General features: G+C 44.5%; 1 protein-coding gene across 1 annotated transcript; it reads left to right on the top strand.

Annotated features, from left to right (window-relative positions):
• Positions 1–40: 40 nt before the first annotated feature.
• On the top strand, positions 41–27,460 carry Ppp2r2d (protein phosphatase 2 regulatory subunit Bdelta). The gene is made up of 9 exons (XM_057777920.1): positions 41–182; positions 266–358; positions 17,885–17,982; positions 19,122–19,287; positions 19,808–19,920; positions 21,307–21,484; positions 22,491–22,655; positions 23,862–24,123; positions 26,688–27,460. Exons 1-9 carry the CDS (start codon positions 176–178, stop codon positions 26,965–26,967), a joined length of 1,362 nt encoding a protein of 453 aa, XP_057633903.1. The 5' UTR covers positions 41–175; the 3' UTR covers positions 26,968–27,460.

The raw sequence follows: 27,460 nt of genomic DNA, 5'->3' as shown, positions 1-27,460 counted from the left end.
GGGGATGACGTCATCCAGCGGGGCGACGGGCATTGGGCGCCATTTTGAAAAGGGAAAAAATTCCCTCCCCGGCGGCGGCGGCGGCAGCGGCGGCGGCAGCGGCGGCGGCGGCCGGGGCTGAGCGCTCGGAGCGCCTCGGTCGGCCGCGCTCGGCTGGGCGCGTCCCGCCCGCTCCATGGCAGGTGAGGGCCGTGCGCGAGCGGGCGGGTGGACGGACGGCGGTGGGACGGGGCGGGGCCGGCCTGACGGGCGCGCTCTGTTGCAGGAGCCGGAGGAGGCGGCTGCCCGGCGGGCGGCAACGACTTCCAGTGGTGCTTCTCGCAAGTGAAGGGCGCTGTCGACGAGGACGTGGCGGAAGGTGAGGTCCGACCGAGACCCGGGCGCAAGGTCACTCTCGGCCGCCGGCCCTGATGTGGCGGCCTTTGCCCGCCTGGCCGGCGCTGTCCTGGGAGACCCTCTGCCGGCCAGTCGGCCGGCGGCTGAAGAGAGGAAGGGGCGGCCGTGGGGAGCCGGCTGGGGACGCCTGCGTGGGGAGAAACTGCAGTGGAGGCCCGCTCGCGGGTCTGTTGGGGAGACGGCACTGGACGCTAGTCTCGGGAGGCTGTGGGGAGATGGCCATGGACGCCGACCTCGGGGGTCAGTGGGCAGATGGCCGTGGAGGCCAGCCTCGGAAGGCTGTGGGGAATCCGAGGAGGTAAGGCGGGAGACACAGATCAAGGCATGCGGGGTAAGGTAGGCTTGTGGCCACAGGTCTCTGGAGTCTAGGGTGTACAACTGTCTTGATCGCAGGCCCCCAGACACTGTAGGGAGACAGGGCTGTAGACACTGAAATTGAGCTAGGAGTTGGTATTATAGGATGAGATGAGGCCCATTGGGGCGGGTGGGGGGAGCGGGTAATGGTCCTTAGTCTTGAGGCCCTGTGAGGTGAATCAGGTCTCAGACACTGATGTAGGGGCCCATGTACTATAAAAGGGGACCATGGACTCTGTTCTCATTGACGCTTGTACAGGGAAAAGGAGATCCATGCAGGGAGGGTTATTGGTCTGGGCCCCTTCAGTGTGAGCCTGAACTGTGAGACACTGGCTGCTCCGGGTGCTCTCCCCAGTGGGCCTAGGTTTGCCAGGCTGCCCGATCCTGTCTCGGGCAAGATAGACACTGGTCTTGAGCAAGAGGGACTTACTTGGCCATGAGGTCTCCTGAAGCTCTGCAGTAGTGGCGTTCCACTGCTCAGTGTTTTCTCTTCCTCCACTGCTCTTTCAAAGTCACTTCCCCAGACTGCGTTCTAAATTTTTGTTTTAGTTTGTTTGGTTGAGAAAAAAGTTCTTGGTGCTATAGCCTAGGCCTTGAACTCCAAGGCAATCCTGTCTGCCCCGTCCTGCCCAAGTGCTGGGATTTCTCAAGCACACACTTTTCTCCTCTACGATATTATTTGTTTATATTGTGTGTTTGTGGGTGTGTTCATGACCCTACACAGGTCGAGGTTAAAGGACAACTGTCAAGAGTTGATTCTTAACCAGGTGAGTCCCAGGTGACTTTACCTGCTGAGCCGTCATACCATACCCTCCTCCTCACTTACTCCTTCAAATTTACTTGTTTTGTTTGTTTGTTTGTTTGTTTTTGTTTGTTTTTTGAGACTGGGTTTCAAGTAGCTCACACTCCCTGTGTAACTGAGACTGGCCTTGAATTCTCTCTGAAGCCAGGTTTGTACACCAGGCTGTCCTCAAACAGATCTGCCTGCCTCTGCCAGAAATTGAAGGTGTCAGCTACCTGAGTGCTGGGATTGAAGGCGTGCCCTGCCACACCCGGCTTTGGCCTGGAATTCTTTGGCGCTCACCAGGTTGCTTTATCTTTCCCCTAATCACAACTTTAAATGAACCTTTGTTGTGGGTCAGTAGGCGGGGAACTGAGGGAGCTTGAGGAACAAAACCTTAGAGACCTGAGCATTAATTTTTATGTCAGTCCTTGCAACTTGTTCAGCCATCTAATAAACCTGGACCTTTCACCCACCTTCCTTGCCACCAGCAGCCACTCCTCGGGTGTCCTGTCCTGCTTCTTGTTTCCCTCCCTCACCCTGTCTCTTCCTGCTAGTGTCTCGCTTGACTCTTGACCCTTGAGAATTTCTGGAGGCCTGTGGTCCCAGGGGACAAGACCAAACCATGTTGTCTTGGCCCATAACTGCTCTCCGAAAGATGCAAAGGTACATGGTTTGAGATTGAAGCCAGATGACTTTTATGTGAAGTAGTTTATTGATTTTGTTTCTTCTGTATTGGCATAAACTATATTACTGTGTTTCATTTTGCATGTGCCAAGTAGGTGATAGGTCAGCCTTTCTCCTGTGATTTATTGTAACTGTGGTAATAATGGTGAGTCAGCCTTAATTTCTGGTTTCTGTGTGGTTTTATTTTTTTTAACTGATAGGTTAAATGAATTTAAACTGACTTTATAGAAAGTTTAAATTTATAGAAAATGGCATTCTTGGGCAGTAACACACGCCCTTAAATCCCAGCACTCGGGAGGCAGAGGCAGGCAGATTTCTGTGAGTTCAAGACCAGCCTGGCCTACAAGAGCTAGTTCCAGGACAGGCTCCAAAGCTACGGAGAAACCCTGTCTCGAAAAACCAAAAAAAAAGAGAGGGAGAGAAAATGGCATTCTTTCCTATAGAAATCTTGGCAGAAATATTTTGTTGCTTATGTTAAAACTGATTAGATTTTTTTTGTGTGTTGTGTTTTAAGTTTTGTGTTTTTTGTTTGTTTGTTTCTAGACAAGGGTTTCTCTGTAGCCCTGGCTGTCCTGGAACTCTGTGGACCTGAATGTCCTTGAGCTCAGAGATCTGCCTGCCTCCACCTCCCCAGATTAAAGGCTGTGTTCACGTACCACCTCTGCCTGACTTTTTGTTGTTGTTGTTGTTTTGTTTTGTTTTGTATTTTTTAACCCCCTCTGCCTGACTTTTTGTTGTTGTTGTTGTTTTGTTTTGTTTTGTATTTTTTAACCCCTATTTTTAAGTAAAACTTGAGTGCATCTAAAATTTTAGTTGGCACGTCTTTTGTATGTGTGTACAATACTGTGGTAATTACCTGTGTTTTTCTTTTTAATTGTATGTTCTGTGTTTTAATCCACATACTTCTTAGTCCATCATTTATAATATCATTGTTTTTATCAGACGGAACTGTGGTGTTGTTTGAGTTATCAGTGATGGTTTAAAAAGGCAAAGGTATTGGCAACTAGGACTTGTAGCAACAAGAATCACTACCCCAGTCCTATCCAAACTCAAGCTTGAAGAAGAAATGTTAGTGAGAGATAATTAGAAGGTGGCATTTCAAGGGGTTTATTTCATGTGCTGATGCCTGGATTTGAGAACCTAAGGTATGGCCAGATCTATCTGTTGAAACTTGTAGCCTATGAGGCTTTTTGTTCAGCTCTGCAAAATTCCATATAGCCCTGCTCCTGACTTGTCTTTCTGCCGTCCTGGCCACAGACAGTCAGATGTGTCCACAGACAGTCAGATGTGTCCTAGAGATTAAGTCTGAGGTCTTCTGACCTGGCAGGTAATACCCAGAGAGCAGGGTGTAAATGGGCAAGACTGGCAGGGCAAGATGAAAAGGGCTTTTGTTTCTTTTTGTTTTTGTTCTGTTTTTAACCTCTGATACAATATTGAACTGCATACACCTTATTTTTATGTGTATAAGAATTAGAGCAGGCTGGAGAAATGGCTCAGTGGTTAAGAGCACTGGCTACTCTTCCAGAGGTTCTGAGTTTAGTTCCCAGCAAATATAATGGTGTCTCACAACCATCTATAATGGGATCTGATTCCCTGTTCTGGCACACGGGCATACATGCAGACAGAGCACTAATAATTCATAAATACAAATACAAAAAAAAAAACAATTTTCTGTGAGTCAGGTCACCATTTCTGCTCAAAGTCATGGTTTCATTGTGTGAGGTCTGTGAGTTTCATATACCCACAAATGGAAGCAAGCTGGGCACGCAGGAAAATTAGTAATTGTCCTACTGTTGGCCAGATGGGAGCGTGGCTGACAATAGTGATTGGCTTTTCTTCCCGTGTTGGAGAGTAGACTAGAAAGGAAGAATCAAATTGGCAAACTCTGGGGACTTACAAGTACTAGGCTTTAGTTACTGCTTTGGGGTTGGTTTTTTGGGCAGATTTTGTGATGTGCAGTGACTCACAACTAGCTCCTACTCTATCCCTGAACTTGCTTCCTACTGGTGAATATTAACATGACATTACAATCTTTTTTTTGTGTTTGGACTTGGTATACTGAGTCCTCAAGACTAGAGACTGGCTGCCAGCTCCCCTTTCCTAGGCCTTGCACGGGATCTAGTCAAAGTGCAATGATAGCTAACATTAATGAGTGGTTTGTGTGCCAGAAATTGTACAGAGGCACTACCTGTGCCAGTTAATTTTACCTTTACCCATCTGAAATGCTGCTCTTCCCAGTTTCAGATGCACAGACAAGGCTCAGCTCCATAGCCATACCAGAACAGAGTGAGGGTGTGGAATTATGCTCCTTGTTTCCAAAGCTTGTGTGTGCCTTGCTGTTCTGGGAACCAGTTTTAGCTAGCCTTGGGGAAGCCCCTTGTGGAATCTAACTGTCCATTTAGCAGACATTGTACCACTAGCAGTTGAAAACACAGGGAAACTTCATGCTTTAAAAAGGAATGCTTATAGCCTGGTGTGGTGCACACACCTTAGATCCCAGCACTCTGTGAGATCTCTGAATTCAAGGCCAGCCTAGTGAGTTCCAGGTTAGTCAAGACTACACAAGAAACCTCATCTTGGAGGGGTGGGGAGATGCTTATCAGATAAAACAAGGTCAGTAGTAAAAAGTTTAAGTGTCTCCTCATTTTTTCAAGCTTAACGTCAAAAAGTAAGCGTCACAGACAAGTACTAACTGGAGCCCTATAAGACAGACTACTTTTTTGGTTTTTCAAGACAGGGTTTCTCTATAGATTTGGAGCCTGTCCTAGAACTAGTTCTTGTAGACTAGGCTAGCCTCACAAAGATCTACCTCCCTCTACCTCCCAAGTGCTGGAATTAAAGGCGTGTGCCACCACCGCCCGGTGCCTGACTACTCCTTTTAAAACAAGTTTTCAGCCACCTCACAGGGAACCTGAGAGCCTCTCCTTTTTTGTGTTTGTTGCTTTTTCAGAAGAAACTGATGAAGGAGAGGAGAGTCTTCCAATGAATTTGGTGTTTTTGAGCTTTGTGTGACAAGATCAACCAGTGGGATAACAACTAGTTTCATTTCAGAACTTGAAATTTTAAATGTCTTGTCTTTGTTTAGTAACTTTGTTGTAATAATTTGTTTTTCTTCATTTATGTCATTTCTCAGCCTCTTCCAATTCCTCCTATATCCCCCTACTACCTCTCAAATACTTGACCTCTTTCTTTAACTGTTACAGACACACCCACATACATAAGGAAGAATAAATACAACCTATAGAGTGTATTTAGTAGTGTTGCTTTTATGGGTATGTTTAGGACTGGCCACTTGGGGTTGGATAACCTGTTTCTTTTTAAACTTTTATATTTGGAGAGCAGACATCAGAAGACAATTTAGGGGAGTGGTTCATATGGGTTCCAGTAATTAAACTTGGTTCATCGGTTTTGGTAGCAAGTACCTGTCCACTGAGCTATCTTACCAGCCCCGTCATTTCTTAATTAATCCATGAGGTATTGCTTTAACTTCAGTGTTAGCTTTTTTTGTTGTTTTTTGTTTTGCTTTTAACCTAAGTTAAGGTAAAGGTCTATGTGCTTAACTCCAGGGTGAACCCTGGTGACTGATTATAAGTGACTTGGCAAACTGGGTGATCCCGCATAAATGGGGGGGGGAGCCCTCCTTAGTGATCATGTGGTATTTTGTTGAGAGAGAGAGAGAGAGAGAGAGAGAGAGAGAGAGAGAGAGAGAGAGACCCTCCTTAGTGATCATGTGGTGTTTTGAAAGAAACCTGGAATGTAACAAATGAAGGGAAATTGGGCTAAAGTCAGAAAGTAACTATGATTCATTGAATGTAAAATATCTCAGCCCTGCAGTGGTGTGCTGCTGGGTTAATCGCAGCACTCAGGAGACAGAGGCAGGCAGATCTCTGAGTTCCAAGCTAGCTAGGGCAGTTAAGTTACACAGAGAAACCCTGTCTCAAAACCAAAAAAAAAAAAAAAAAATCTCATAGATAGTTAAATATGGGGAATGTGGTGTCTGGGATGAGATATTTAATCACAGTCTTTATGTGTTAGGATTGATTCTGCATACAGAAAATGGAAATTGGTGGTTATCATGGTCTGTCTACTTTTTCCCTTTCTTTTTCAGTGGCACAAGGTGTTTGGGAAGTTGAATTATTTCCTTTCTGAGTTCTGCACACTGTTGTAGCGTTTTCATTCTGCCTGTAGGAAGGTGTGTCAGGGAAAGCATCAGTGAAGCAAGTGATCAAATAGTAGTAAGTTTGCAGTGGAACTCAGCCGGGGAAAAAGAAATCAGACACCCCCTCTCCCCAAGATCCCTGCAGTTCTTCTTCCTTACTGGGTCAGCCACTTGAATCTTTAAAGTTAGATCTATGATCAAAGAGTTGGCCTGGTCACAGTTACATAATCAGGTGTAGTTTCCAAGATTGTGTTTACCATTAAATGAACACTGTCTTTAGTCCTTGATGTGAAATTTTCTTTTTAAAGGGAGATCCTGGGTTCAGAGTGTGTTCAGCAGTTACCAGTTGTGAGGACCCTGCTGCGCCTTGATTGTCTAGAAACCACACCAAAAGATTTATGATCAGAAAAGTGCAGTATTTTTGTTACTGGTTACAGTACTAATCTGGTTGTTAAATAACCAACTTGAAATATTTGGATGTAACTGTATTTAAGCAGGGGTTCCTTTTCCCCTCTGCAGTCTATTGAATCCTGTCTCCTGGACCTATCATCTTGACCTTTTTTCGCTGTTACCCTGTGATGTTGCCATCCTTGCGTCATTACTCCTGCTTCTTCCTGTTCAGGATTATTCTTTTCCTGTCTATTCTCAACAGGCCACTGATCCTTCTTATTCCATCACATTGCACCTTGTTGGTAGATCCCTGCTCTAGCTGCTCTTCAAACCTGCCTGTGGACTGTGGCCTGTCCTTTTACTTGATGTCATGTTGGGCTTGTCTCTTCAACTTGATGCCAGTCAGTACAGAAAGGCAGGATGCATGGAAAGGCATTGTGCATAGATGTGGGTACAAACCCTGTTTCCATCCTCTTACTAGCTCTGTGTCAGCTTAGCAGAATACTTCTATTTCCCCATCCAAAAAGTGGGGACTCTGACCGTTACAGAGTCGATGAAATTCCTGAGAAATCAGAAAACTTTGGCAAGCAAGGACACACAGCTGGTTCCTAGGGTTTACCATAGAGGAGCTGACCCTGTGCTGCTATGGGAGGCATGGGAAAGGAATGGTGGTATAAGGCTAAAGAAGTCAGCACAGTGCACTGAAGGGCTGCCCATGGTTGGCCTGGAAAGTGCAGAAATGAAGTTTAGTCAGTGGGTAGGGCATTGCATCCTTGCTAGATCTAGGATATGTAGAGAACCAGATAGAGTGAGCACTGCATAGAGGAAGGTAGAGGTGGAGGGGAGGAAATCAGGGCATGAGAAGAAGAAAATTATGTGAGGTAAAGATTGCTTTGTGGAAAGACTGGAGAGATGCCTCAGTGGTTAAGAGCGCTGACTGCTTTTCAAGAGGTACTGAGTTCAGTTCCCAGCACCTACATGGCGGCTCACAGCCATTTAAAATGGGATCCAAAAAGCCCTCTTCCAGCACTCAGGTGAACATACAGACAGAGCACTCACACATACATACATACATACATACATACATACATACATACATACATACATAATTATCTTTAAAAGGCTGGAGGGGGAGGGGGCTCAGAGGTTAAGAGCACAGACTACTCTTTCAGAGGTCCTGAGTTCAAGTCCCAGCAATCACATGGTGGCTCATAATGATCTATATTGATATTTGGTGCCCTCTTCTGGTGTGTAGGAATACATGCCAGAACACTGTCTGCATAATTAATAAATGAATAAATCTTTTTAAAAAAAACGTTTTGTGGAGAGGTATAAGAAGCGTGGCTTTCTGAAAAGTAAGAGAATCCGAATTGGGCCTTTGGCAAGCAGAAATACCTAATAACACAGTAACAGTAACTATATGAAGGTGAGACTGGCTGTGGGTGGAGGAGCACAAGTTCTAGGGAGAAAAATCAAGCTCGGGAATTTGTACAGGTTTCCACAAAGAGCCAAATGGTAATAGTTCAGGCTTTGCACTCTGGACTGTCCTTTCACTTGGTCTGACTTTGTTTGGACGGTGTCCTATGTCATGTGTTAGACTTGTCTCTTCAGCTTGATGCCAGTCAGAGTACAGAAAGGCAGGACACATAGAAAGGCATTGTGCATCAATGTGGGGACAAACCTTTACTTGGCTGACCTCAAACCTTCTTACAGAAGGAAAGTAGCTGCAGCTCATCAAAAGGAGCAGACCTGCTGCTGCCCAGGTAAAGGTCTACCTTGCTGACTTCACTATAAATCCTGATTCTCAGGCTTCTTACTGGAGACCCAGAAAAGCCCGTGTGAATTAGACCTGTCAATATTTACTATATCTGAAACTAGAACAGCTTAATTTTTTTTAAAAAAATTTTTACTATTAATGAAAAACAAATTTTATGAAACAGGTTTAATGAAAAGAATGCTATTTATTGTCTTACACTTAGCAATTCCTTTAAATGCTTATTAAGAGACAACTGGTCCTCAGATCTGTTACCAGGTTGGGTCTGTCACAGTTGGTTGTTGAAGTTCATGAAGAAAATTTGACTTCAAAGTGTAGTTAGCAAATGGAGAAGCGATTACTCTTTCTAGGGAATGGTGGGTGTTCTACTCCTTAGTTTGGGTTTTGTTCTTTAGCTGCACCTTGGGATCTGGACCATCGGGGTTTCGTTTGTGTTTGTTTGTTTTTGAGTCAGGGTTTCTTTGTGTAACCCTTGCTGTGCTGTCCTGAAACTCTCTCTCTAGACCAGGCTAGCATTGAACTCACAGAGATCCTCCTGCCTCTGCCACCTGGCCATAAGGGAGCTGTTATACTCTTGTCTGGTCAGGCTCCATAGTTCTTGCTCTTGTGGAAGTGGGGCTTGGGACCAGCAGCAGTAGATAGAAGCTCTCCAAAGTTTAATGTATTTTTGAAAACCTGGGTTTTATTACTGACGACAGATTTTATTCATACTTTTCTCTGAAGTAAAAGGCTCACTTCTCATTTTCAAAAAATCTACCACATGTCAAAGTCTGAATAACCAACATTGGTAAGTGGTTCCAAATGAAGATAGCATTCTGTGGAAATGATGGCAATGAGGTGCCTTTCCTGGAGACAGTTGTGCATGAAGAAGTAGCAAACAGGCTTTGTGAAAACACAGAAAAGGCTGGCTACAGTGTGGGAAGCAAGTCAAGTCAGTAGTTCCAGTGTTCATGGGGGACAGTCCTAAGGAAAACTGGCTCTTTGCCTTTTCTTTGGTCACATGGATGTCCTGCAGAGCTTGAGGAGTGCTACTGCAGCATGGTGCTAGGCTGCATGCCTGTGGCCTCTAGAGGGCAGCAGTGGTTCAGCAGATCACAGCTCTGTGGAATTGTCAACAGAGCTTTGACCCTTGGGGCCTCCAAGGGTTCATAAAGGTTTCACAGACCAAGCTTGAGTCCCACTGCCATAGAGGAAGCTATTAACAGTGGAATGACCAGAACAAGGCAGGTTTGAAGAAATCGCATCTTCTTGTCTAGCTAGATTTTATTGTTTTTGTTCCAAAACACAAAAATACAATGTTATTTATGGAAAACCAAATGGTAGAGCTGCAGAAAGGCTAAATGAAGCCTCTCTTGGTCCTCCCACTGTCCTTGGAATCCTTCCTAGGTCATCACCTGTAATTAACAGTGTAGATATTCTTAGCCGTCCTTTGTACTTATCTGTTTATATTTTATGATTAATTTATTTATGAGCAGCAGCTCCTCATGGACTCCTAAATTCTGTTTGTGACTTTCTTATTCGTGTGTAATTATAGAGTTTCTCTTGGCAGGTAGTTTTGTGTTTGACTCCTGAAATCCTGGCCACAGCCCTTCGCTATAATTGCTTCATTAGTGTCATTTCACATGTAAAGAAATTGATTCCCAGGAAGAGTGGGCGGGTCACTCTTGGTTGCTGTAGAGCTGCAGGTGTTCCAGTCAGGAACACATCTGTCCAGGTGTGTTTACCCACTGTTTGTGCTCAGATATGCTAGACCACCTTTATTTTTTTTTTTTTTTTTGGGGGGGGGGGGTTTTCGAGACAGGGTTTCTCTGTGGTTTTGGAGCCTGTCCTGGAACTAGCTCTTGTAGACCAGGCTGGTCTCGAACTCACAGAGATCCGCCTGCCTCTGCCTCCCGAGTGCTGGGGCTAGACCACCTTTATCTGTGGCTCCAGTCATTCTTCATGGTAGCTAGCTGCATTGTATTTTGTATATAGATGTCTAAGTTAGCATTTCTATTGTTGTGAAAAGACACCATAACCACAGCAACTCTTATAAAGAAAACATTTAGTTGGGGTGACTTGCTTATAGTTTCAGAGCTTCAGTCCATTTTCATGGCAGGGAGTATGGCAGCATGCAGGTCCAATAAAGCTGTACCTACTCTAATAAAGCCATACCTCCTAATAGTGCCACTTCCTATGGGGACCAGTTACATTGAGACTACCACAATAGGTGACCTCATCCATCAAACTGTACTCGGTACTACAAGTATTACCATAGTACAATCTTGTTCAGACAAGATTGTACCTTTAGACATCAACCCACTGAGAAGTAGGCACATATTAGTAACTATGTGAAATGGTAAGAATTCATTTGCTTAGCATTATAGAATCTCTCTTTGCTTATGTTTAAAGGACAATTGGCATCTGTGTAAAAAGATGAGATCCCAGCGAGGCATGGTAGCACATATCTTTAATCCCAGCATTTGGTGGGAGCAGAAGCAGTCAGAGTTCACTGAGTTAGTTCAAGGTCAACCTGATCTACGGAGAAGAGTTCCAGGCCAACCAGGGCTATACAGTGAGACCCTGTCTCAGTAGGGAGAAAAACCCAATAATAATTAGGTAAGTAAATAAATAAAATAAAAGACATGGAACCCCGTGGTTCCATGTAAAGGAATCCTACAGAAATGTGCTAGCATTTCACCAAGAAGTACTTTGCAGTTGTAGAACCTAAAGGCAGGGAAACAGTGAACTGGTGAGAGCAACATGGCATGTTGAGTGACAGCACTTGCCAATCAGTGAGCCTGTATAAACTGTGGTAAATACCCAGGTTAGGGTAGCACTGGCAGTTACCATATGTCACATGTGAATGAAGATGGGGGTTGCCATTGAGGAGGTCTTTGCTTTTACTTTGCTGCACACCAAGATGCCTTTCATTTTATAAATAGCAGCTAAGCAGTGGCAGGTCTCCTGTGAACTCTTAGTGAAGATCTTTGTGGATTGACAGTCCATTTTTCCAAGGCACACTGGCAGAAGATCCTGAGGTATGCGTTTTGTTTTAAGAGTGGAGCCACTGTGAAGACAGTGTGAACAAGTGGTCTTGGAGGACTGACTGTCTGCATTCTGAACTTAGCGTTTTCTAAGTGGTATCCTGGGGTGGGGGTGCTACACTGAGGTCACCCAGCGTCTCAGGAACAAGAAATGGGAACAGCCCCAGGGAAGGCTTCTCTAATTAGACTATCTGGCCTTGGAGCACAATAGCTGAAATTGTCTCAGTGGAGTACTGTGGACGGTCAGAAAGGCCTTCTGTAGCAGCTGGACCACCACCTTTACAGTTAAAAACCTCAGTGGTCCCTGCCACCACAGTGAAGTTGCAACCAGTTCTGTGTGAGCACTCTAATAGGCAAATTGAATAACCTCAACAAAGAATATAATTTAGAAATTGATAGGTGCCCTGTGTTAACACCATGTTTATGATTTTAACCTTGGTCTCCTATTGTAAATTGGCATTCATCAGAATGAATTGAGGTTGATTATTTAAATTTTACTGGTTTTACAATCTGTTCAAATTTCATGTGTGCATTTTAGCTTTAGAGCTTATTTAATCTTTACAAAGAGTATTTCCATCTTTAGGATTGTAATGATCTTTCCTGTCCCTTTAAGAGACAAGCCCCGCCCATACCCTTTCCCTGATTATCCCCCCCCCCCTTCTCCCTCACCCCAGTCCACCACCAAGGCAGGCAGATCTGCCTGCCTGCCTGCAGCTGGAGTCTTTCTTTTCCATCTCTACCTCTCTCCCTTCTCCCCTCCCCCCCTTTCTCTGTCTCTGTCCCTCTCTGCTCTGCTCTTCTCCCTACTCTTCTCCCTCCTCCCCTTCCCTTTTCCCTCCATAACTCACTAAATAAATAATCCAACCTCACTTTGCATGGCGTCCCTATCCACTGTCTCACCTCACCCGCCACTGCTGCAGCTCCTCATGGAACTGGGTGCCCCGCCACACGGCTCCATCCCTGGGACCTGGCTGCCTTGGTGGCCCGCTTGGCCCCATACCCGCTGCCACCACTCAGGGAATGACACCATTTTATTTTTACCATTACACTCATGCCTCTACTTCCCAAGAGCTGAGATTACAGACATGAGCCTCCAATGCCCAGACTGGGGTACTTTGATTAGAGGCATACACTTCACTCCTGCATTGAACCCAGTGTTTTGTGTATAGCAGACAAGTGATCTACCACTTAGCCACACTCTAACCTATTACCCTTAAATTTCTCAAAATAATTTAGTATGCTTAAATGAAATTAAAACTTCTTCTATTTGTCTCAAAAAGGACTAAATCTGTGTCTTTTATACCCAGAGGATAGACACTTACATAATTAATGGTGTTTTAGCTGTCAGTGATTTTCAGCTTAATTAAAACAAACCAAATCTTTTAAGAGAGGAACTCCCAAGTCTATCCAGTGCTGAGAAATAATTTCCATTAAGTCACAAATTATGTACGATCCTTGTTATGGTTTAAGTAAAAATGCTGCAGGTTCCCTGAAGGGTGCAGTGGCAGAAATGCTGCATATCCTCGAGTGGCAGCGGTGGGCAACAGGCCACAGGCCATGAGAACATGCCGCAGGTCCCCAAGCAGTGGTGGGTAGTGGGCATGAGACCACGCTAGCCCACCAAGGCAGCCAGGTAGGCAGGGAGCCACGTGGTGGGCAAAAGTACTCGGAGGAGCAGCCATTCCCAGGAGGAGCTGCAGCCCTGGCAGGTGAGAAACAGACGGATAGGCACACCATGCAGAGTGAGATTGGATATTTATTTAGTGGGCTATGGAGGGGAAAGGGAAGGAGAGAAGTGGGGAGAAGAGAGAGGGGCAGAAGCTACCTCTGAAAGAGACTCAGGTCTGCCTGCCTTGGAGGTTGGGGGGAGTAGGACAGGACAGACCGTTATGATGAGGATTAGGAGTTCAAGGTCAGCCTGAGCTGTGTGAGACCCTCTCTCAAAGAAATGAAAAATATAGTCCAGTCCTTAACCAACTGAAGCATTTTGAGGAAAGTAGCCCCCACAGTGGGATCAGCAAGTAATTACCCATATGGTCAAGTCAGCTCTGAGATGTCTACAGGAAAACTACTGGCAGTTACTTGATTAGTACACTGTGCAGTGTTAAGAGTGTTCTGTCAGAAACACAGACAGATGTGTTTCTGCCTTTCCACTGTGTTAGAGTTTTTTGAATAACAAATTCACAAGGTGTAGTAGTTTCATTGGTTGCAGTTTGCCAAATAATCCTGTTTTCTTTGACAGCTGAGATAAACTGGTTCTTTTGTTCCCATTGTAATTACTAATATTAACACTCAAATCATGCATTATGCATCATTAGTAATATCTCTATACATACATGAAGGCTACAGAGGTTTAAAAGGCCCTAGCAGAATTCAGGGAGTTGCAAAGAAGCCTGGGAAGCAGAAGCTAGTGGAGAGGCAAAGAAGTAACAGATCATACTCAAACAGGGGCCTGCTGGAGATACTGCTACCACCTTAGGATCAGAGTTAAGCTGCAAAAGTGAGGTGTGGGAAGGCTGGAGACGCAAAGTATAGAACCAGATCCAGGTAAATATATGGGAAGATGGTTGATGGCAGGTCCAGACGGTACTGGGTTGAATGGAGAGACAGCAGTTGGAGCAGGTTACATCATAGACCAGGCCGACCTGAAATCCCTGAGGCAGTCAGGAGTTTTCTGCTTTGGGGTGCCTTGGTGCACACCCAGGCGGTCAGATGACAGGTTGGTATGGCCATCGCATCACAGTGTAGGGTGCCTATCTCTGTAAAGGTTCCATTTGAAGGAGCTGCACCTTTTCCCCAATCTGGAAATGCCAGGCTTGCCTTTCCTGGTGATGATTTAATATGCTCTTGTGCTTCTATAGTCCTCATTTACTTTGATAAATTTACAGGATGGCACCCTTTCTACTTTTTATCAGCTCAACTTGAGTCTGTGGATGGTACCAGGCAGATGGTGTTTGTTTACAGTATCCACCCAAGTACAGAGTTTTCCTACATTCTCATAGTGGAATCAAATACTTGCTTATAAAATGGAGTCTCTTGGGACAGGGCATAGCCTAAAAGGATCCAGGTCTTTGGTTTTTGTTTTTGAAAACAAGGTTTCTCAAAAATCACTTTTCCACAGTAAGGAGTAACTTAGAGCAGGACACAGTTTGATCTCATCTTACAGTTCTGCATCTAGGAGGCTGGAGAGATGGCTCAGAGGTTAAGAGCACTGCCTGCTCTTCCAAAGGTCCTGAGTTCAATTCCCAGCAACCACATGGTGGCTCACAACCATCTGAAATGAGATCTGATGCCCTCTTCTGGCTGCAGACACACAGAATATTGTATACATAATAAATAAATATTTTTTTAAAAAAAAACTGCATCTATTCACTTGGGAGTTCTTAGCAGTGGTCTCAGCCTTTGGTGGTTCTCACTTGTGGAGAAGGTGCTTACAGCTGTGTTCTAGTTGCCTTTCTGTTGTGACAAACACTGTGGCCAAAAGAAACTTGAGGAAGAAAGGGCTTATTTCAGCCTATAGGTTATAGTTTATCATGGAAAGTTACCAGGGCAGAAACTTGGGGGCCGGGGGAGCAGAAACCTTGGAAGGAAGCTTCTTGCTTGTTTACTCCCTCTCACTTGCTCAGCCAACTTTCTTATCCAGTCAGGGCCAACAGTGAGCTGTGCCCTTGAATATCAATGAAGAAAATGTTCCACCAGGCAGTCGCACACCTTTAATCCTAGCACTTGGGAGGCAGAGGCAGGTCCCTTGGTTTGCATAGAAAGAGACCCTGTCAACCGCCATCCCCACCCTGCTTACTACCACTACCTAGAAAAAAGAAAATGCTTTACAGTTTGGCCACAGGCCAATCCGATTGAAGCAGTTAGCTGAACTCCCCTCTTGTCATGTAATTCTAGTTTTTTGTTGACAGCTGTTACTGACCTGAAAAGCTGTAGGGTATTTATCTCTGCAAACTTCTACTTTAGTATAGTTTGGGAGACAGAAACACAAAGATCTATCTACAACATGACTGGCCTCAAGGCAACTGTAGTAAATCAGCTATCCTACCGCCACATGAACTACAGAGTCCCATCCACAGGATATGCCCAAACTGCCTCAGATTATGTCCAGCCTTGTTGTCATTTAGGCAGCAGGTGACACAGCTGAAATGTGTAAGGCTATCCTCCAAATCTATCTCCAGATCTACCCTAGATCCTTTTCTGGACATACAACAGCTTTCTCCCCCTCCCCCACCACGGGAATGGAGCCGATTTCTTTCCCACCCCCCCACAGGGACACACACCATTTGCTCCAGAGACTCTTGCCACACCTTAAAGCTGGAGAAGAGCTCCTATTCCAGTTTGCTGAACAGGGTGGCCATAGTGCCTGGGCTTACCCAGCCCACAGCTGCAGTTCTTAGCTGTAAGAGTGAGCTCCCAGAGTCAGAGCTCCCTTGTAGCCTCTAATGACTTATCAGGGAATCTTCCTGCTTCTCACATAAGAGGCAAGGCCAAACTCCACCAGCAGCTGCAGTGAATGTACGCTGCCCAATCTTGGCCACTTTCTCTTCAAGGGCAGAGGACGGAGTCTGCAAGGTTGCGTGTGATGCTACACTACCAGGCCAGCTATGCTACCCATGACTGATGTAGGCCTTGCAGTGAACTGAGTGCCTTCAGGGACACCCATAAAGACACAGAGGAGACACTGGGCCATGGAACATATTTCTTGACCTAATGTATTATAAGTCTAGACCTGATGTGGAATATTTGCTTAATGATGCAAAGGTATGTTGCATTCTAACTCTGTGAAGCTGTGTTACTCTGCCTGTCTAAAATACCTGATTGGTCTAATAAAGAGCTGAACGGCCAGTAGTGAGGCAGGAAAAAGGCAGAGAGAATAAATGGAAGAAATCTGGGGAGAAAGGAGGGAACAGCTGAGAAGAGAAGGAAAGAAGGATGCTGGGGACCAGCCACACAGCCAGCCATGGAATAAGAAGGAAAGAAAAATACAGAAATAGAGATAGTTAAAACCCAGGTGCATAAGGTAGACAGGATAATATAAGAAAAGCTGGCTAGAAACAAGCCAAGTAGAGGATGAGAGGAGAAAAAACAGCTACAACCTACTTTCTCCAAACACCAAAGAACTTTTTCAGTGCTTATTTTGATTGGTCTTTGAACCCATAATCTTTACCTCTGGTGAACCTACTCAAGACTAAACATTTTTGTGTATGTATGTCTTGAAAAATTTTGAGGATTCTCACTGTCTCATATGATAATACTGATAATAAATGGTACAGGACACTGACATGAACTGTCTGTAGTTTGTACAGAGGCTAGCTGAATAATATAACTGTTTTGATACTTATACTTCTTTATTTCTGTTTTAATACTCATGCTTTCTGTTATTATTGTGTAGGAATCAAATTTAGGAAGCTGGAGAGGTAATGCAATGTTTAAAGAGCACTGGCTTCTCTTGCAGAGGGCCTGGACTCAGTTTCCAACACCTGTATGAAGGCTCACAACCACTGTAACTGAAGTCTCAGGGAATATGCCACCTTTTTTACTATCTGAGTGTACTACATGCATGAGGTACACATACATGCCTTCAACCAAACATTCATGTGTATTAAAAATATTATTTATTTACATAAGGTATTTTAAAATTAAGTACCATTTTTCTAAGACCAACCAGGGTGCTTTATGTTGTTATCCTTAAAAGTTATTTTCCAGGGCCAGAGAGATGCCTCAGCAGTTAAGAGCACTGGCTCCTCTCCTAGAGGTCCTGAGTTTAGCTTCCAGAAACCACATGGTGGCTCATAACCATCTGTAATGGGACCTGGTGCCTTCTTCTGGCAGAAAGGTTTTCGTGTACGTTAAATACATACATACATACATCTTAAAAATAAAAATTTCCTGCCAAGTGGTGGTGCCACACTCCTTTAATCCCAGCACTTGGGAAGTAGAGGCAGGTGGATCTCTGAGTTTGAGGCCAACCTGTTCTACAGAGCAAGTTCCAGGACAGCTAGGGCTACACAGAGAAACCCTTTCTCTAAAAACCAAAATAATAATTTTTAAGATCATATCCTACTTTTCAAATAAAAGCATTCTAGTCTAGACAAGTTTGTGTATGCTGGGACACCAGGTATTAAGTCAGTGAAATCAGACCTCCAGAGTTCACATGTACTGGTGAACTCTTATCTTAGATCCAAAAAGCAGCCAAGAAGTCTTTAAATTTGTAATGGGATGTTTTGTTTTATTTAGAGAGGGAGGTTGTATGTGTTCATTTTTTGATCCTCACAAAAACATCAGTTGTGATTGACTCTGTCTTCTTTTGACAGCCGATATCATCTCCACCGTTGAGTTTAACTACTCTGGAGACCTTCTTGCAACAGGAGACAAAGGTGGCAGAGTTGTTATTTTCCAGCGGGAACAAGAGGTCAGTGCTTTACAGTCCACAAATCAAATGGCATCACTATACTCTGCATATACTGCTTACCAGAAAGGAAGCGTAGTTTTCGGTATCTGGTTTTCTTGGACTCAGTCCTGTTGCGGTAACTGTGTAGAACAGAACAGTTTTTCAAACCCTACCCTGGCAGAGGAGGAAGAAATCTACTTCTTCTCACTGTGAGTACTGCTAAGGTGTTGATGCCTTCATCCTGTTGCAACAGGCATTTAGAAAATATTTTTGTTAAAGACACATGCCTATCTTATGTAGGTCCGTAAGACAGTTGAAAAGAGTATAAAAATATGGTATCTCATATCACTCGTATTTGACTACTTTCCTTTGGGTTACCTGCTTCCTTGTGTCATAATCACATTAAATCACAATGATAAGTCATTGTCTTTATCCTTGGATTTCAGGAACAGCAGAGCTAACAGGACTACACCCTAGACATGAGCAATTATCCACAGGGCAAGGCTGCACTGCAGAGCAGAAACTAACATCTCCCGAGAGCCAGTACAAATAATTGGAACCAGAGTGGACACTAGATAAAATCACCCTGGCCAAGACTGCCAGGCTACACATATCTCTTGTGTTTTGATACTGGGTTTTTTTTTTCTTTTCTCTATTTAAATTTAAAGTTCATATCAGTGCCCTATAAATGAGCCATTAGACCTTTCTGCTTTCCTTGATGTGGCCACTTTAAATCTTTGTGTTTCTTGTCTCGCTTTATTTTGTACTGGCATACTGGAACTGGTAGCCAAAGCTAGCTGGCAGGGGCTGCCAGAGGTAGGACTTGGGCCCTAAAACTTTGCTTACACTGGAGACTTACAAGACTTGGGGTCAGTTTAACAATTATAAACAAAGGTGGAGGAGGGGAGCAGGTCTACAAACAAGCCTAATCATGTCCACACAGCTGCTTGCCCACTGCAGAGAACACCTAGATGTGCAGTGGAAGGCTACAATGCTCTTTATTTCTTCCAAGTGCATTAAAGTAAACTTCAGCAGGTTTTGAACTGAGACCTTTCTTAACTTAAAAATATGTATGATCATTGAATGCTCATGTTGATAGTAGCAAAAATGTGTCCTCATTGTGCTTTGTTCATTAAAGAAGCTATCATGTTTCCTTGCAGAATAAAGGCCGCGCTCACTCTAGGGGAGAATACAATGTTTACAGTACCTTTCAGAGTCATGAGCCAGAGTTTGACTATTTGAAAAGTCTAGAAATTGAAGAAAAAATTAATAAAATCAGGTGGTTACCGCAACAGAATGCTGCTCATTTTCTACTCTCTACAAATGGTGAGAATTGTAAAAGGCTATTTGATTTAATCTTTAATTATAGTGTGAATGGATTCTTATTTCAAATAATTCTAAAGGTTGTTTCTGCTTTAAACTTTGGAGAGGATGAATTGTCAGCTAAGGTGAAAACAATAGCTAGGAAATTCAAATTCTGAAAAAAAGTGTTGTTTTGTATATTTCTCTGCATCTTTAGTTTTTGTATGTGTATGACGTATGTGCATATATGTGGTAAATGCTTATGTGCTTCTGAAGACCATTGGGTGTCCTGCACTGTTACTCTCCCATTATTCTATTGAGTAACCCCAAACAGTGCTGGGGTTATAGGGACATGGTGAGGGATTTGAACCTGGAGTCTAATGCTTGCTAAGCAACCACTCTTAACCAGTGAGCCACCTCCCCAGCCTACCAAGCTTAGACACCAACTTAGGCAGACAGAAGTTTCCTAGAACAGTCAAATAATAGTGATACATGTTATTTGTGGTTTTTCTTTTAATATGAAGAATAAGGTTTTTATTTGCAGATAAAACTATTAAATTATGGAAAATAAGTGAACGGGATAAAAGAGCAGAAGGTTATAACTTGAAAGATGAAGATGGACGACTTCGAGACCCATTTAGAATTACGGCACTACGGGTATATGCTGCATTTTCTTCCTTTTTTTTTGGTTTTTCGAGACGGTTTCTCTGTGGTTTTGGAGCCTATCCTGGAACTAGCTCCGTAGACCAGGCTGGTCTCGAACTCACAGAGATCCGCCTGCCTCTGCCTCCCAAGTGCTGGGATTAAAGGCGTGTGCCACTATCGCCTGGCCTTATGCTGCATTTTCTTTAACCTTTCCAGCACTTTTCAAAAATTAATCCAAAGCAGTTATATCAGTTGTTGAGACTACTGTTTCGTGAAGTATGACAAGGTCTGCCTTGCTGGATCATCTGTAATAATAGCAGTGTCCCTCCTCGCTGTGTACTTGTTGAAAATGGCATTCATCCGTGTCACCAAGGTCACAGTCTTCAGAAATACGATGGTGCTGAGGGGAAAAACTCATGTTTGGTTTCCTGGCAGAGCTTGTGTTAAGAAGGACCCAGGCCAGCTGGACTTCTGTGGTAGAATCCAGAGTACTTGCTCATGGAGTGACTGATGAACCAGTGAGACGTTAGCAGTGGAGTTGCTGAAATTTCCTCTGAGCTAATATGGGACACTGGTGTTTTTTTAATTCTTCAATTGTTGGACCTTATCATTGATACTTTTAATGGTGGGCTCACTACAAACAATGGCACCTGGGAAGGAACAGAGCATAGCTATATTTTATTTAGAAACAGGTGGGTAGCAGGTTTTTCAGTGAAGTTTAAGGCTTTGTTGTGTTGTTAACCAAGTGATGGTGTGGTAGTGTTGAAAGTAGCTATCTCTGGTATCTGGTAGCCTTTTTTTCTGTCCTGCTGGTTGCCTCAGGCCCAGCAGCCACGTTCTTGAGAAAACAAGAGAGTGATGAGAGCTGTCCCTTAACAAAGATGGTGGACAAAGCAGGTCTGATTGTCCAAGGACAGTCTTCCTCCTCTACCATTTAGCCTAATACCAGGCCGAAAAAAGGAGATATTGTTTGTTCAGGTGTGAGTCATAGGAACCCAGATAGATGTCTTCTTCCATACTGTTGGTCAGTTTTGGCATAGTGTGTTATGTTTGCATCTCTGACTTAGTGTGGTCACATTTTGTTTTAAATCTCCCATGGTGTAAGGTGCTAGTGCCAAGTTCTCGGAAACCTCCTGCTCTGGTCTTACCTCCCCGCCACCATCAGTGCTGTGAGAACAGAGATTTGTCTGTTTCCAACAAGACCCTATTGCCTCTGTAATGCTAACAAAGAGGAATATAGCTAGGAACAGATAGCTTTCCACTCTATGCTCTGTAGCAGCTCTCCTGGTTTGAGGTGTTACACAGCTATAGAAAACCTCTGTCCCTTTTCTTGTCTAATACCGTATGCAATGCTGTTATGACCTTTGTTTTGAATTCCTTTCTCCATTCCATTTTTAGGTTCCAATATTGAAGCCCATGGACCTTATGGTAGAAGCAAGTCCACGACGAATTTTTGCAAATGCTCATACATATCACATTAATTCCATTTCAGTAAATAGTGATCATGAAACATATCTCTCTGCAGATGATCTGAGAATTAACCTATGGCATTTAGAAATCACAGATAGAAGCTTCAGTATCCTTTATTTACCAGGTACTGTCTCTGCTTGGTTCTGTGGTCATTGTGCAGTTCTCATGAGCAGCTATATCCCAGTCCCTCAACACTGACCTTTTGAATGCATGATGTTTTAGAGTAGTGGCAACATAAGGTCTTTGTGATTGAGTGTTCCTAAAGATACATATCTCTGCCTGAAAGTTCATGTGAGAAACCTTCAGTCTCCTTGGATCAGCCTCTTCCTTGCCTCTGGCTCCTGATACTGCCATATGCCTCCCACCTCTTGCACTCAGGTCCTCCCTGATTGGTCTACCATCAGGAGTTTGTGGTAGCTATAAAGTACTGTAGTTCTTGTCACCATAGAGGTCACAGTACTTCATCTTGCCCCTGGCTGCCTTGCTGTCCCTGTGGTCAGTCATTACTCACACTTTCTGTGAGGTCTCAGAGTCTTGACTCCTAGCTGCCTCTCTAGCATTTTACCCTGTAACCCTAGCAGCTTCCCATCTCCTTAACTTAAGGGTATCATCAGACTCTTAGCTGGGTCCCCTCTCTTTGGCAGCCTGACAACACTGACGGGGCACCTTGTGGCTTATGCTGTCTCTAGTCTCTCTGGGTTCTTGTCTCTTAATTGTGGCAGCCAATGATCAGATAGACTCATACATTGTGTATTATTTTTCTTAGTTTCCATTGGCTGATCTCTGTGGTTGACTTCCTGCTGTTAATATTGTTCTGACAACCCCAAGTAACCTCTTAAAGTCAAATAATTAGGAAAACAAAATCATTTGTGATTTGATAATGTTTGCATGTTTTTTGTAGATAGCACTGCTTGCCTTTGTTGTAGATGTCATTCAGTGTGCTCTGTCATGGTCAGACACTGTTCCTGCATCCACCTGAAGCCCCTTGCTGTGGGCTCGCTCCTCTGTGGCAGTATATATGGTCAGTCTCCCGCAGCTCCTCCCTCACTGCACAGCTGTCTATCAAATTTCCCTTGGATGGCCAAGTATTGTGCCTTAACTTCGCACTCCAGACATTGTGGACATCAAGCCAGCTAACATGGAGGAGCTGACAGAAGTCATCACCGCCGCTGAGTTCCACCCACACCAGTGCAATGTGTTCGTCTACAGCAGTAGCAAGGGGACCATCAGGCTGTGTGACATGCGCTCCTCTGCCCTGTGTGACCGGCATGCCAAGTGTAAGTCTCCTAGGAATACCCTTGCTTTCCAGAAACTAGCTGTCTGCACTGATAGACATCGTCCATGTCCTTTGCAGGCCTGGAGGATGAGGAGGCTCCACGTGGACCATGCTAATAAAGAGATGTTCCATCAGCTTTCTTCTACTCTGATTCAGCTCAGCATCTGCCCTAGCTCCCCCTTACCTAGGTCCATCCAGTGAGCACCATCATCATGGTCTCTTTTGTGTGGCAGGACCTGGGCCATAGCCATCAAGAGTGCATTCTACCTATGTTTTCTGTAGCCATAAAGAACTGACCCAGGAGATAAAAGGCTATGTGCCTGGGGTCTCAGCTACTCAGGAAACTGAGACAGAATCACTTGAGGGCCAGGAAAAGACTTAAGACTCTTAGGAGACTGGGGATGGAAAGATGGCTCACCTGTTAAGTATGTGCTGTTCTTGCAGAGGACCTGACTTTGGTTTCTACTACCCAGTTCAAGTGGCTCACAATTGCCTCTAACTCCAGCTTTATCTCAAAAACAAAGGCATGCCCTTAATCCTGGCTCTCTGGAGGCAGAGGCAGGCAGATTTCCAGGCAAACTCCAGCTTTATCACAAAAACAAAGCCATGCCCTTAATCCTGACTCTCTGGAGGCAGAGAAGCAGGCAGATTTCCAGGCAAACTCTGTGTCTGTGGGTGGGTGGGTTGGTGGAGTTCAGCCAGGGCTACATAGTAAAACCCTGTCTTAACAACAAAAACTCTCCATTTCCAAGGGGATTCCCCACACTTTCTGTACACACAAACACACACATAACTAAAATTTTAAAAATAAAACTTTAGGGCCAATGAGATGGCTCAGCAAATGAACTTACATGGTAGAAGAAGAAATCTGACTCCTGAAACTTGTCCTCTCTCTTACATAAGCAAGCCCTCTCGCTGAACTATATAAATAAATGTATTTTTTTAAAAGGTCCTACTTTAAAGCATACCATGGTCGGTGTTGTCCTGGTATACCAATCTTAGAAATCCACCATAACTCAGTTGCACATAACTGAGCAGTAGAGCTTCCCACTCGCAGACTGAGGCACTTTAGCGTACAGGGAAGCAACTGTCGCTCAGCCACTCAGGAGGGTGGCGCCATGAAATGTGTGCAGCACCAGTGGTGCTTGATTAGCGCGTTAGTCATGTGATTAACACAGTAGCTGAAAGTGCTCACTTTGTTTTTCAGTTTTTGAAGAGCCAGAAGACCCCAGCAGTAGATCCTTTTTCTCAGAAATAATCTCGTCTATATCTGACGTCAAGTTCAGCCACAGTGGTCGGTACATGATGACCAGAGACTATCTGTCGGTGAAGGTATGGGACCTCAACATGGAGGGCAGGCCTGTCGAGACCCACCAAGTACATGAGTACCTACGAAGCAAGCTCTGCTCCTTGTATGAGAATGACTGCATCTTTGACAAGTTCGAGTGCTGTTGGAATGGTTCAGACAGGTGAGGCTGCCAGCGTCGTAGGCTGGCATCCAGAAGTGCTGGTTCCTTCAGGATCTCTAGCAAATCCCTCAGACTGAGTGCTACCAGAAAGAGCATCTCAGTCAATTACAGAATACGGAGAGGATTGTATTCTCCTTTTATTTGTTCATGATGTATGTCAGAGAAACCAGTCATTTGAGCAGACCTTTCCTCACTGCCAATGCACCGTGGTTCATAATAGGTGGAAAGTGTTGGGTGAATGATGACATAGATAAGTGAAAGGAAGGAAGCAGGAAGTCATTTATTAGTCCATAAGGCCTCTTCTCAGAGAGGTTTAGGAAACAGCTTTTAGGCTACAGCACTCCTGTACACTGCTCTGGCAAATGCTGCCTCATTGCAGTCTGAGGCTGCATCGTTCATCTCCTGCACATTCTATAGAGATTACACTGTTTAGTGCTACTGTGGGGTCTTTGAAATCATCCCAAAAGAAGTCATGTTTCAGATTGTGGAAGACCTCACACCAAAGCGCTAAATGCTTACCCAGGGGCAGAGCTGAGCATCCTTGAACATACCTTTTCTTGGACTGCTCATAGATTAACTAGCATGCCAATTTAAATGTTCAGAGGCCATGCATACAGTCATTGGACTACAGCAAGCAGCGTGAACTTGTGTAGAAGCCCACCTCAGTGCAGGCACTGTCTGTCCTAATTGAGGACAGCTGCTTGTTACTGTGTCAGTGCACCAGAGTTCGCACCCATGCTCATGATAAGATACTTAGTCCTGAAGAACACCTGGTTGCTCTCTGCTTTCAGTCCTTGTGGCAGTTGCTGTTGACTCCACTCCTGCCCTTTCATAAGCATTGGCTCCATGCAGAAATGGAGAGGACTGTAGCAGCGGGTCCTCTTCTACAAACTCAGTCCTGCACACTCATTTCAGGTGCTCTCTCGAGAGTGTATCAAACCATAATTCCCAGCTCCAGCCCCTCTGTTACCACCTATTCCTGTGTTTACACGGTAGTTTTGAATGAACAAGAATAGCTGTGTAGGGTTTTTCTGAGTTTGTTTGGTGTGGAGTTTGGGGCAGAGTTAGCCAGACTGTAAAAGTATTTACAGTCAGCTAAGAAGAGCCCTGAGCAATATAATAACTTGAAGAACTTAGACGTTGTAAAGACCACTAGCCATGTAGTAATAAGAGAGCAAGACATGGCGGTCTGGATGGGAGTAGGAGAGCTTGAGGTTTTCCAAGGAGAAGACAGACGAGATTGACTGGTCTTCACTTGCCAGGGAAGTCAGAGGGCAGTGTGAAATGTATTTTGTTTTTGTTTTGTTTTATCTGAAACAGTATTCTGTATTGTGTAGCCCAAGCTGGCCTCTAACTCGCTATATAAGTAGGCGTGTTGGCACATACCGCATTCCCTGCATTTACAGGAAAATCAGGAATTCGTGGTCATCCTCTACTACATAGCAAGTTTGAGACCAGCATGATGCTATGTGAGATCTTATCTTTAAAACAGGGAGGAAAAGTCCTCACTGTATGGCTGCTGCTCGCCATCCCAACAGTGGAACATAATTCCCACAGGGACAGCAGACACAGGATCTCAGGGGCAAGCTTGGCAGCTAGACTAGTCAGAATCAGAGCGATCCGATTCAGCAAGAAACCCTGCCTCCTCAGTAAGTAAAGTGGAGAGCAGTTAAGGAAGAAACTCTTGTCAGCCTTGGGCCTACGTGCACACATGGACATACCTGTGTTTAAACAACTTGCAAACCAAATACACATTCTAAAATATAAAATGTAAAAATGGCCCCTTCCAAAGTCATGGATCAAATTGCTCCTTTGACTCCTGCCCCAACTGTCTGGGTGCAGATATGCACCATCCACTGTACCTGGCTGTGAAAGAAACTTAGAAATTAAATTAGTCACACTGTTTGGTAACTGAGTTGATCTCCATTGGGAAACATGATCAGCATATGACTAGTTTTGACTTAAATTTGTTGATGAGATGCTCCAGGCTCATAGTTAACTATCATACCAGTTCATGAGAGTTTTTACGGGGGGCGGGGATAATTGAATTTTTTGACACAGGGTCTCTTACGTAGACATTGGTGTTCTGGGACTCATGTGTAAACAGACTGGCCTCAAACTGACAGAAATATGCCTACCTCTGCTTCCCAAGTGCTAAGACTAAAAGTGACTTGGACAAAGTTTTCTTCCCCTACCCTGATCTTCCTAAGTTCTACTCTTCCACATCCCCCCTCCACCTCTCTTCTCCCCTCCCCTTCAGTACATTAGTTTAACTAAGAGAGTTGAAGGAATTCTGTTCCCAGCCCCCGTGTCAGACAGATGACTACCTCCTGTAAGACCCACTGCGGGGATCTTACACTCTCTTCTGGCCATCATAAGTTTGTATTTAAAATGACGGATCCATGACTTTACTTGGACATGAAAATATGTGATGAAGTTCACTGCAGAATCTGCAGTGCATTTCTTTCCTGATAGTGGAGAAATTGGGACTCATGTAGGGAGGGTCTGTGCTTCATGCCTTGCTCCACTGGTACTCAGTGTTCCCCCTTTTCTCTCTTGAACAGTGCCATTATGACGGGGTCCTACAACAACTTCTTCAGAATGTTTGATAGAAACACGCGGAGGGATGTTACACTGGAAGCCTCGAGAGAGAATAGCAAACCCCGAGCCAGCCTGAAGCCCCGGAAAGTATGTACAGGGGGTAAGAGAAAGAAAGACGAGATTAGCGTGGACAGTTTGGACTTCAATAAGAAGATCCTTCACACAGCCTGGCACCCCATGGAGAGCATTATTGCTGTAGCTGCCACCAATAACTTGTATATATTCCAGGACAAAATAAACTAAGGAAGCTGACTGGAGGACCAAGTGTTGTCTTGCATAGTTAAGCCAGTCGTTTTCCTGTCACAGAAAAGGCGTTGTCCTCTCCATTGAGAATAGTGATGCACTTCCACTTCCTCATAGACACAGGAGAAGAAGGGGTCTCAGCTGGAGTCTTGGGAGCGATGAGTGCCACTGCTGAAAGGAAAGCCTACTCGAAGCTGAATTGGTGGACTTTGTTCAATAAAGGCCGTTCCTCAAATGTATTTATTTAAGTCTGAGCCTTCCTTTCCAACTTACTTAATAGACCAAAAAACTAACATCTGAGAGGATAAAAAGCTCATCCCATCTCTGTCCAGCTCTTCCCTCTGTCTCTGCCATCCATCCCTGGAGCCCCAGTGGACTGCATCACCACTGGTGCGTGGATCCGCCCGAGCAGGCTCAGGCAGCTTTACTCACCCACTGTATCTGCCATCACACCTCTGTGGAGCTACTTAATAAACACAACACACTGTGAAGT

Source organism: Chionomys nivalis, chromosome 8 (assembly GCF_950005125.1).
Source record: "Chionomys nivalis chromosome 8, mChiNiv1.1, whole genome shotgun sequence".
NCBI classification, from domain to species: Eukaryota; Metazoa; Chordata; class Mammalia; order Rodentia; family Cricetidae; genus Chionomys; species Chionomys nivalis.
This window is presented reverse-complemented; position numbering and strand designations above follow the sequence as displayed.

Bases quoted from the DNA above. Each gene is read 5' to 3' on its own strand.
- Ppp2r2d (XM_057777920.1), top strand. The intron at 17,983-19,121 runs GTCAGTGCTTTA...GTTTCCTTGCAG, and splicing joins TTTTCCAGCGGGAACAAGAG to AATAAAGGCCGCGCTCACTC. The intron at 19,288-19,807 runs GTGAGAATTGTA...TTTTATTTGCAG, and splicing joins TTTTCTACTCTCTACAAATG to ATAAAACTATTAAATTATGG.